The 11,036-nt window shown below is 37.6% G+C and overlaps 2 protein-coding genes across 2 annotated transcripts; one reads left to right on the top strand and one right to left on the bottom strand.

Moving 5' to 3' along the window:
- Positions 1-629: 629 nt before the first annotated feature.
- On the bottom strand, positions 630-4,724 carry LOC147869199 (BTB/POZ domain-containing protein At1g30440-like). The gene is made up of 4 exons (XM_087327279.1): positions 4,510-4,724; positions 4,058-4,127; positions 2,076-3,446; positions 630-1,437 (listed from the first exon to the last, which is right to left on the bottom strand). Exons 1-4 carry the CDS (start codon positions 4,710-4,712, stop codon positions 730-732), a joined length of 2,352 nt encoding a protein of 783 aa, XP_087183405.1. The 5' UTR covers positions 4,713-4,724; the 3' UTR covers positions 630-729.
- Positions 4,725-9,974: 5,250 nt separating this feature from the next.
- On the top strand, positions 9,975-10,549 carry LOC147869198 (zinc finger BED domain-containing protein RICESLEEPER 3-like). Its single transcript, XM_087337295.1, has 2 exons — positions 9,975-10,133; positions 10,236-10,549. Exons 1-2 carry the CDS (start codon positions 10,003-10,005, stop codon positions 10,528-10,530), a joined length of 426 nt encoding a protein of 141 aa, XP_087193421.1. The 5' UTR covers positions 9,975-10,002; the 3' UTR covers positions 10,531-10,549.
- Positions 10,550-11,036: the final 487 nt, after the last annotated feature.

Raw genomic sequence — 11,036 nt, 5'->3', positions numbered from 1 at the left:
CTGCGCATCTATTGGAACAACGTATGTCCAATGACTTTAACTTGGTTAGCTCACACATTACAAATCTTAAAGGCCATAACTCGCTTAAAAACCAAATAGAAATTTTGGAGGAAAACAAGATTACCATATGGAATCACTTTGAAGGGAGCATCTAGCTTAGGCAACTCACACTTACGAATAGATAGGGGTCATCATTGGGAAGCCTCTAAGGAATAAAGTCAAGATTTTTCAAGAAGAGAAGTATAATCAAGATGAAATGCCTTAATGGGCTTTGGGATGTGTGAACTCGACCCATTTTCCTCCCTTTTTCTCCATTGTTTTCACTTTTTGAGAAAGAGAACAACTTGACAAGCTATAAGATTTCTATTGTTTTGGTCTACCAAGTTGGCCTTTTTAGAAATTTTAATTGTTGTATTCTAGTATATAGATACATACCAAACTTCAATGCAATTATAGTGGGAAAAACCTCCATCTCTCATTAACATTATCATAAACATCCCCAACTTGTGTACTTCCATCACTCTTTACAATTCTACTTATAGAAAAGTGATGATTGATTATTTTTTATCAATAATCATGATAATCAACCATTAGTGGAATAAATAGGAATGTATCATGAACAAGCACTCTGAAAGAGAGGAATAGTTGATTTTTTCACGGAAAGAAAGCATGACTTGACACGAAAAAATTTACAATACAACAACATTTGCCTTCAAGCACAATGGGAGATCAACGTTGTTGTTGTAAGTTGTGCTTCATCACGAGGGGAGACGGGACAAGGGAAGTGGAGGAGCGATGTGCAAACGAAGAAGGAGACGAGGACTCATGGCTGAGGTGTGAACATGGTGATCCCTTATTTCTAACAAATGCCTTATGCGCCAGCAACTTCTGGGATGACATATGGCTAACATTTGAGCGTGGTGAGGACTTGCTTGCATGTGGTTGCAAACCAATGGGGGGTGCAAGTGGCCCAGTGGCATCAGACACATTTCGACAACTAAGTTTGGAAGAGAAGCCAGACACCCAACCGGAGGCTTTTCGATGCAAGCGATTCCGAAGATGGCGACATTCTCGCTCGAGCTCAGCAACACGCTCGCGCAATGCTACAATGTCGAGGTGTAAAGACTCAGGGGCGGGTGTGTCGGTGGGCCCTTGTGTTACAGCTGACGTGGCATCTGATGTGGCACTAGGTGGGCATCCCATGTCTATTGTCGTCCCCTCAGTTAACGACTTGTGATGGTGGCCATTATCCAAGCAACCCATAATGGCATCTCGGAGTTGCATTTGTTCAATGAAGAGCACTTGCACTACTATCCTCAATGGGAGCTTCGGGTTCTGAGCGGCATGGGCACACGCTTCCAAGGACAACTTTTGACAATCTATCACACTGCACATCTCTTCCTTCTCAGCGTGGGTCATGGATAGCTCATCATGGGTCTGCACATGCACATCACATCAAAATTAAAAATATATGTTTCAATATTGACATAGAAGAACTGACATTCTTGCTAACCACATCAAGCTATTTATACTTCATGTGAGGTATACGATATGCATAACTTTTCATGAAATCAAAATATTTATTAACATCATCTACATTTTGACTTAATAAATTCACTACCCATGATTGACTTTATACCTAGAAACTCTTTCATACTACAGATGATGTGATGGGTACACTTGATTGACTGTTTTAATAATCCATGATGTGAGCACTGAGTACTAAAAACTAGCATTAAAAATAATATTGACATGGATTCAAGAGCTATCAAATCTACACTTGGGTTCTTCTTTTCTCACTTGTGGCTTTGACATTTGTCACTTATAGAGAGAGAAATTTATTAGCATGAAAATACACTTGGGTTCTTCTTTTCTCACTTGTGGCTTTGACATTTGTCAATGAATACTCCACTTATAGAGAGAGAAATTTATTAGCATGAAAATTTATATGAATTCGGCAAGAAATCATTATACGTATTGATTTATTCACTCTATCCCAAATGGTTATCCTTCATAGTTATGATCTTCATGGATTCTCATTGTATGTGGCTAGCATTAAAATCAAATTATTATACCTTGATGAAGATGTCGATGGCTCTATAAAGCCCATCATCCACTTCTCTCGCATAAGGGGGCAACGTCTCTACTAGTGCTCGGAACTTTGAAGGTTTGAGATTTGGATCTGAGGCAATTTCGGCTAAATACTCATCCAAAAGCCTTGACACGTTCCTCACGTTGCTATAATTTGGACTCGTATAGTTTATCGAAGAGACAGAGCTCGGTGTCTCACCAGAGTTCCACGTGATGAAATGCTTCATTATCCTTTCCACACATTCAACATCATACAAAGTCTCACACGTGTGTGAATAACTTGGGATGAGTAGATCATCCACACACGTGAGTTGGTTGAGTTGCATTCCAATCCTCTTCTCCAAGCTAGCTTTGCATGCATTGCTTGCATTCAATATCATAGCAATCTTGAGTAGACCAAGTAAAAAGTTAGTAGGAACCACATTAGTGTGATTGTGAACTTCTCCTTGATTAACATTGTTCATTGGTAAAAGGTTTTCAATGCTCTCTAGCAACATTAACACCTCTTCATCGTATTGACCATCGCTATTAATCGATAAAAACCGATCCCAAGTAGACGAAGAAGATCGTTCTTGATCCATATTATCTCTTGCCTTTTTATGGTTATTACCATTAAGTTCTCGTTGATTTGCAAGTCCCGGGATGAACTTCTTAGCATAGTGCACAATTGCACCACAAATTGCCTCTTTTCTCAACCCTTTCTCTTGCATTGACTCTATGACCACCTTGAAAAAGGGGAAACTAAGGACGGTCACATCTTCATACCACCAACCCATCATCGGTTTTCTCTTGGGCTTGGCACCCGTGCTTATACCATTCCATAATAACGTGCCGTCGGGGCTCTGGAGCGAGTTCTTCGACCATCCGACGAGTTGTCCATGAGGGTCTCGGCACACCTTAACCACCATGGAATCCACGCATTTCTTCACGATGCCGAGCTCCTCGGCGAGGGGTAGCAGGGATTCGCAACTTTTGAGTGCCGTCACGCAGTCTTTCCAGTTGGTGACGACGATGTTGTTGAGGAAGGTGTCGGTGAGGGTGACGAGGTTATTCTCTCCGTAGTCTTCACTCATGTCCAGGTAATGGGCCGCACATCTAAGGGAAGCCACATTAGCGGGGGAGAGTTCCACGGTGAGAGAGTAACAGAACTTTGCGACCATTTCAAACGCATGGGATCCGCCCGGCATATCTCGGAGCTCGATCCGGCACACTTTCGTAATGTTGTTGTGCTCATTGGTATTTGGAGCTTGTGGTGGGCTACTACTACTTGACACATTGCTGCTATTAGTATTAGTATTATTGGCCTCTAGTGCCACTAGATTTGAGAGCTTCCCACTTCTTGACATCAATGGGAACTGCACACATTAACCAACACACATACACAAAATCAGAGGGGTTTAATGTGCTCATAAAAAATTAATGTCCATTGATGCCCTTAAAACCCCATATATATTATGTACACACTACCCTAACCCTAACTTTTTAAATCTGAATGAAATCTAAAGCCGCCTAAACAGAACCCTCTAAACACTTTTAACACTCAACTCCAAACCTCCAACCCTAAATTTACAACCGTGTGAACCTTCCATCCCGATCTCAATATCTAAACAACAAACCCTAAAAATCTTCATAAACTCTAAAACCCTAATCCTTTAAACCTGAACTCTATTAGCATTTCACACCATCTGCCCTACACCATAAGCCTTATAAAGCCTTCGAAACTTTAAATCTTGCATTCTATAGTCTAAACTCTAAAGTATACATAATCCCTAAACAAACTCTAAACCGTTAACCCTAAACCTTACAGTGTCGTTAGCTCAACCTTCATTAACCCTAGCTACTAAAACTTTAACCCTAATTCGTGACTAACCCAAAGCATAAAACTTCAATCCCTAATTGGCCCCAAAAAACCAAAGCCTAAACATAACAGAAAACCTTAAAAGTCTCGAAGAACCCATGGCATTACCTTATGAAGGTGGAAGATCATCTCATCAATCTCAATTGTGATGTCACTGGGCAACCCACTGGTGCAAAACCTACAGATTATAATCAAATGTAGATGCATTTACATTTATATGTTAACACAAACACTCACAAAGGATTTATAGCTTCTTTTACAAAACTAGAATCTAAAAAAATGTGACCAATTAGCTTAGGACCAGATCTAGAATTAATTGAGAAATGTATGTATACAGTAGGTAAAGTAAGAAACTAAATAGGTAACAATTACTGTTATGTAGCAATTAGCTTGGCTGCTAGATCTAATAATCGAGGGGTAATATAATATAAATGCTTAAAATTAATTTATTGTATAAATACTGACTAAAAATTGTAGTGACCAGGAGTTTAGAGAGAAATCCCACATTCATGAAGTAGGAAAAGAGTAATTTTTTTTTTAAAGTATTGAGGTAAATTTACCAAGCTTGGCCTTGCCGGCGGAATCGGTCACCACGGCGAGGTTTTAGATTTGTGTCTGGATTGCAGGGGGTCATAGTAGTGGCAGTACTACTATCATTGACAGTATCTGAGGCATTGTTATGAATGTTAGCGCCAGCGGTGTTGTTATCATCAGAAAGGCTTATCATTTGGGCTAAGGTAGGCTTGTTTGTCATAGCCATCATGGACTAAATTGTTTTTTTGAATAATTTAGCACTAAATTCAGCTTCGCCACTGTGGGGTTAACATTAGCGAGAGAAGGAAACCAATCAAGTTCAGAATTGGAGGGATAAAAATTGGAAGCAATTCTATCTGAATGGAGGCAGGCAATGAATTGAATGAGAAAGAGAATCACAACCAAAAAAGGGAGAGGGATTTGTTTTGGGCGATTATTAGTGATTAACAAGAATTGGGGGGGGGTAATTAAAAAGGAAAGGAAAGAGAAGGGGAGAGACTATGGTGTCTCATAAATGCATTGTTTGCCTTGTTGGCATCAATATACATAATGTATCATATAATCTTCCTCTTCCTAGAGTTTACTAACTAGTAATAGAGGAGTTGTGAGTAGTAATAGTAGGAGTAGTAGTTTTTTTTACATGGGCTTTTTGTTTTTTTTTTTTTTTTTTTTTTTTTTTTTTTTTGCTTTACTCCTATCTACATCTCCAATTTGTCACAAATTTCCATAATTCAATATGTTTGCATTCAATTGGTTGTCCTATGTATGTATGTAGTTATGTACCTCCACCTCCACCCCAATCAATCCCCCTTCCCCTTCTAGGTAGGTACTAGGGTGTCCCCGGCCCAACCCCAAACAAACTTGGACCTTCTTCGGTGCTTCGGTCGGCTTGAGTCCCACCCCATGCTATGCGCCGAGATGAGATCTTCCCGGCTCTACTTTAGCGAAAGGATGGGTAGAGCTTTTTCTTCCCGGCTCTACTCTAGCAAAGGAACACTAAAGCTCTTTGCTTCCTATGCACCACCACTAACCCCCCCCCCCCAAGGGCCAAAGATTATGTGATGTTGCTTCTCCCTCACTCTCTCATGGTACGAAAACATGGGAAGACCAAACAACAAATGATTGGTTCGACAACACAATCGGAAGTCTTATCTCGAGTGTCAACTCTACTCATACTAGTCTTTCTTTCATTAATTTAACTAATCATTCGATGGACATTATTCGTTTTGAATAGGTGCTTCGACCCTCTACAAGCAAGCACTCAACAAAATGGTGGTTTAAGACACATGGGACACATATTTGGATCATTTGAAAGATATCATTAAACATTGGCCTCAATCTTAATGGCATGCTCTACCATCTACTCTACTTTGATAAGGTTGTAATATTATCGTGGGGCCTCCTGTATTCCTTCTTAAGGCATAAAATTTACACACTAGTGGCTTCAAACGATTTGACACATGTGTTTCTGTGCACTAAGCCCAAGCTAATTATTGCATATTTCTTTTTGTGATGGAGTATCGATACGCTACATGTCACATTGTCGACTAACTTGGATGTTGCTAACATGGAAAAAACGTGTGTGTGTGTGTGTGTGTGTGTGCATCACAACTAATGAATTTAATGGCAACTATATTTGTTACATGAAATAAATTTGTTTTGGGTGGGTGGTGATGAATATTGAAGCCTTTGATAAACATAAGTCTTATAAGATAAAGAATCGAATTACCCAAAAGTGCTAATAGTGATTGAATCCTCGATCAATCATCTAAATTATTACCAGTGACCTTATAGGGGGGTCATTGAAGGTCAAACGTACATCCTATGTTTTTCTAACACCACGTCTATATGAGTGAAAGGAACACATTAGATTCTATTGAACTTTGAATGTCAAGTGTGAATTATTGGCAAGATTCTAGAGAAGGTGTAGGTGTGATAGACATAGAGTTGTTGACACTCCCTCTAGCACTAGCATATCTTTCGCAGAGAACTTATTATATCCCCTTGTGTCATTATTTTCCTAAACATTGGGTTGCACGTTCCGACATTTTTGTATCATTATGTTCACATGCTAGCTCAGTTTTTAAATCTTAAGCTCGACGAAATCTAGTTTACTTGGATGCAACCGACCAAGCATGTTAGGTTTTATGTTTCACCAAAGGTTTTTATCGCAATTGGTCAAAAGGGATTTTACAAGAATCTAGGAACTCCTCAAGCACTGATAGGATCAAGACTTAGACAATAGTCAACAATGAACATCTTTCAACATATCCACCTTCAATAAGTGAAACACATGCACGTTATACATCTCTTAAAAATGATGAATATGGTGCATTTGGAAGGCTTGGGAATCAACAACATGAATGGCTTTTCAAAGGTTACAAGTATATTTGCATGAATTTTCTCATTAAATTTTGTTAGAATCTTAGTGAGAGCATGCATGTTTAAGATGCTACATAAAACATAAACATCATATTCTAGCAATATTTGCAATAATGCTAGATGAAAAGAGAGACAAATTCTTCCCAGATGATTGGGTACATGTAAAGAGCTTCCAAGAAACAATGTCTACAAGCTTAGTTCTCCTAATATCTATTTATAACATGGCCTTCATGTGACTCACTTTTACATTCTTGAAATCCTGTCAATTATAGGACCAACTTCCAGCTGGAAAGACTTTCATTCCACATCGGATATTTTAGATGATGTCAAATCGTTGAGATGGATTTCAATCATGGCTTATAGAGTCAAAAAATTCATCAAAAGGATCTTGAGAAAAAAAAATAGATTTCTTGTCCTTGGCTTGTCATTGAGGTTTAATTTTCCATCATTGTCGTTCACTAGAGAGTTTGCTAACTATGGAAAACTATCACAATTGAACTATTACCCTTCATACCGAAATACTTCAAAGTTGAACACTCTTAAGTTGTATTGAACTTTTCGAGAGTTTCTCATTTTATGCAATTTAAATTCTATTGTAACTGATTGACTAAAACGAAAATTCTCATTTCATGGGGGACCAATTGGAAGTCAAGAATAATCTTTTCATAACCCTTTATGTAAGCCCCAACTAAGGTAGCAAAAATTAAAGCATATATATACTAATGCATTGATTGCTTACCTTTAGTAGCGGACCACTATGACACAACATATTGCACCGAAGATCTAAGCTTGTGCTTGTGCATCACTAAGAGGCAATATCTAGGATATACTAATGAAGACCATCACCCGCAAATTATATACTTACGCAAAAGACATGCCATGTGTTGAGTTTGATTGATTAAATATATTGCTTAATGTAATTTTGTGCTTTAAATACAACGTGTGTTTCTCTTGGGAGAGTAATTCCTTGTTGGTTTTCCATTGGAGTTCAATATTATGAATCATGAACAAAGTTTGAGAGACACACATTCAACAAAGGTATGCATAGAGGGAAAGGATGAATATTAAATGAACATATGCACATGAACCCACATGCATGCATATACATATAGGCACAAACTATAACATATATTAATATAGCTTGCCCCTATAGGCTATAAGGTAGAGGTGTAATGCATTCGGATGTGTAATGTAATGTATCCAAGTGAAAATTTGGAATCCCTATTTCCCATTTTCTTCTTCTTCAAATATCCGGATTCCGTGTAATGGTTTAAACTTTATACTTATTCTTCGCATATGTGTGGGTGCAAAAACCCTAAAGATACTTTGTTCAAGAAAAAACCTCTTAAAAATTCAATTTATAGTGACTTTGTTTTTAGAGGTATGCCCATCTGTAAATCAATTATGAACATAGGGTGATCAAGGCCAGGTATCAGGTTTATCAAATCGTCAAAGTTAAAACACGAAGGATAGATTTTCAAAACTTCGAGCATTTATTGATTTGTTCTTTCTCCTCCTATTCCATATAATGTCTTCCACCATTCCCTTTTCGTTTCGTCGTCTTCCTCTCTTCACCGCAATGCACGATATTGTTACTAGTTCTCTTAATTATGACAAATTGGCCTTGTTTCAACTTCAAAACTTCAGTTTTTATATACCATCAAATTGAATTTGCAAATTGTTGGCTCGGTTTAATTCTATCCATGTACCATCTTTGTCCATTTCGCATTGAATGCAAGTAAGAAACTACAATTACTTGACGTAAATACAGATACATGTAAAGACTGGTATCTTTTCTGAAAGCGTCCTTGCCTGGTTGCATTCAATGCGAAATAAAAAGGAAAAGTGCAATAATGTAAGATGAGCCTATATCTCTTGCATTCAAGGGAGTGTGTAATGATTTTTGAATGTATGTCTTGTGCTCGCATCTTAGGAATGGGTACTACTACTAGTGCAATGTTGTAAAAATGTAGCCAATCAAAATCATGGCAATAAGAAGACCAAATTTAACAATCACATCATAAAAAGTCGTGATAGTTTGTTCACTTGGTTGTAGTAAGATGTGAAGGAAATGTTAGGGAATAAGAGAATAGTAACTTCTACCATACTAAAGCTCAATACATACTAATCTACTCATAAACATATAATCGACGTGAAAGGTCGAATCAACATGACCATATCATCTCGAAAAACGTTTAATTTATAAAAATGGGAGAGTTTTTAGACCATTGCTAAAAACTACATGGGTAAATAATATATTTTGTTATTCACAATAGCACAACCTTGTTCACAATACCAATCATATTCCCATCTCTATGACCGATAACCCCATTGATGATCATTACAACTCTCATTGCCTTTGTGAAAAACATCATTATGCCATATGTACATTAGAGCTAGGGGAAGGGTGTCATTGGTAGGGTATATTCAAGAACTAAATAGATCAAGGATGTGTTTTACGAAAGAAACCATATTGCACACATCATTATTAGTCTCAAGTAACAATTGTTGAATGTTAATGAAATGATCTTGGATGATTATCATTCTAGAGAACTTCTCACTTTTTGATTTTAGATCGATGCACCTTCTGTGAAATGTGCAAACAAGTAGTCCTCAAGGGATCTAGTAACTATATAATATGAACAAAATTACATGAATGAGAGAGAGAGAGAGAGAGAGAGAGAGAGAGAGAGAATTACAATGTAGTGTTTTTTACATGCAAATAATGTTTTCAAGAAAAGAAAGAGAGAAAATGAATATAGGGTGGGTGCTAGGAATCGGCAACGGCTCGGCTCAAGCCTAAACCGTTTAGATAAACCGGTTTAGACCGGTTTGGCGGTTTGGCGGCTCGGCTCGACTCGGCTTAGGTTTGAGTCGGGTTAAACGGTTTGAGCTCGGCTCGGCTCGGCTCAAGTTGTGCTAAACCGGCTCAAACCGGCTAAGCCGATTATTAAAATTAGGTCACAGTAAAAGTTAAAACACTTAAAAAGTTAAAACACTTAAAAAGGTTAAAGTCTACAGTCTTAAGACTTAAGTCTTACACTACGACTCACAATCTACAGTCTACAGAATATCATGATCCTAATGTCGAAGATTCTCCACCCAATGATGCATGTGAAGGATCTCAATTTGAATATATGGAGTTTTGGTGTATGACCAATGAGAAATCTCATGATTCATCAATCCGGTCAGAAATTGAAGATTTTTTGAAGCTTCCACGATCCAAGACTACCATATCTGACGTTCTACATTGGTGGTTTACAAATAGGTTTCATCAATATTGCATCATATTTTATTAAACACATTTGTTGCTATTGTTGGTAATTAAGAAACACAATCTAACATTATCTTTTTTGGCCATTTGAAACAGAACTACTTTTCCAAGGATGTACAAAATGGCATGTGATTATTTAGCAATTCCAGCTTCATCGGTGCCTTCAGAGGAAGCTAACTCCGAAGCTCGTGATAACTTTGAAGATAGGTACCGGTTGCATTCATGCACTTTCAAGGCAGAAATGTGTATACGATCTTGGGTAGATTTGCTTGACAATGTAAACATTCCTCTACCGGAAGATATTAATGATGCCTATAATAGTTTAGATATCAATTTAGAAGAGATGATGGCAGAGGATGATGTTATTGAATACTTGTATTTGGACAAGTGAAAATGGTTGGAATATAACCAACTCGAACAACTAATGATTTCTTACACTTTTTGAATAGTAAACATTTACATTTTCTCATTGTAAGTTTTCTAGTCTTTTTTAAACTATGAGACATTTGTCTTGTTTTTCTTTAAATTCTTTTTCATTGATTTTGTTTTCATGCTATTGTTGGTACTAAAGAGACATTTTGATCCTTGCAAACTGTTTCAATCGTCCTTAAATTCACTAATTGTTCAGTGTTTTACTTGTTTTTATCGGTCTTCATCAAGTCTTTAGTGTTTTACTTGTTCACTAATTGTTCAGTGTTTTACTTGTTTAGGGTTAGGAGGATTTAACATATATTTCAATTTGTCAAGTTACAATAATCCAAACCGCTTCCCAAACCGCTTTCCAAACCGTTTCCTAAACCAGTTTAGACTAAACCGGTTTAGCCTAAACCAGTTTAGGGACTGGTTCGGTTCGGTTTGGTTCAAGTTTGAGAACCATTAAACGGTTTAGGCTTAGCC

Source organism: Azolla caroliniana, unplaced genomic scaffold (assembly GCF_043228905.1).
Source record: "Azolla caroliniana isolate FFs.n. ecotype wild unplaced genomic scaffold, voAzoCaro1.0.p SCAF_1, whole genome shotgun sequence".
Taxonomy (NCBI): Eukaryota; Viridiplantae; Streptophyta; class Polypodiopsida; order Salviniales; family Salviniaceae; genus Azolla; species Azolla caroliniana.
Note: the sequence above shows the minus strand (reverse complement) of the source record. Positions and strands in the feature narration are given on the sequence as shown.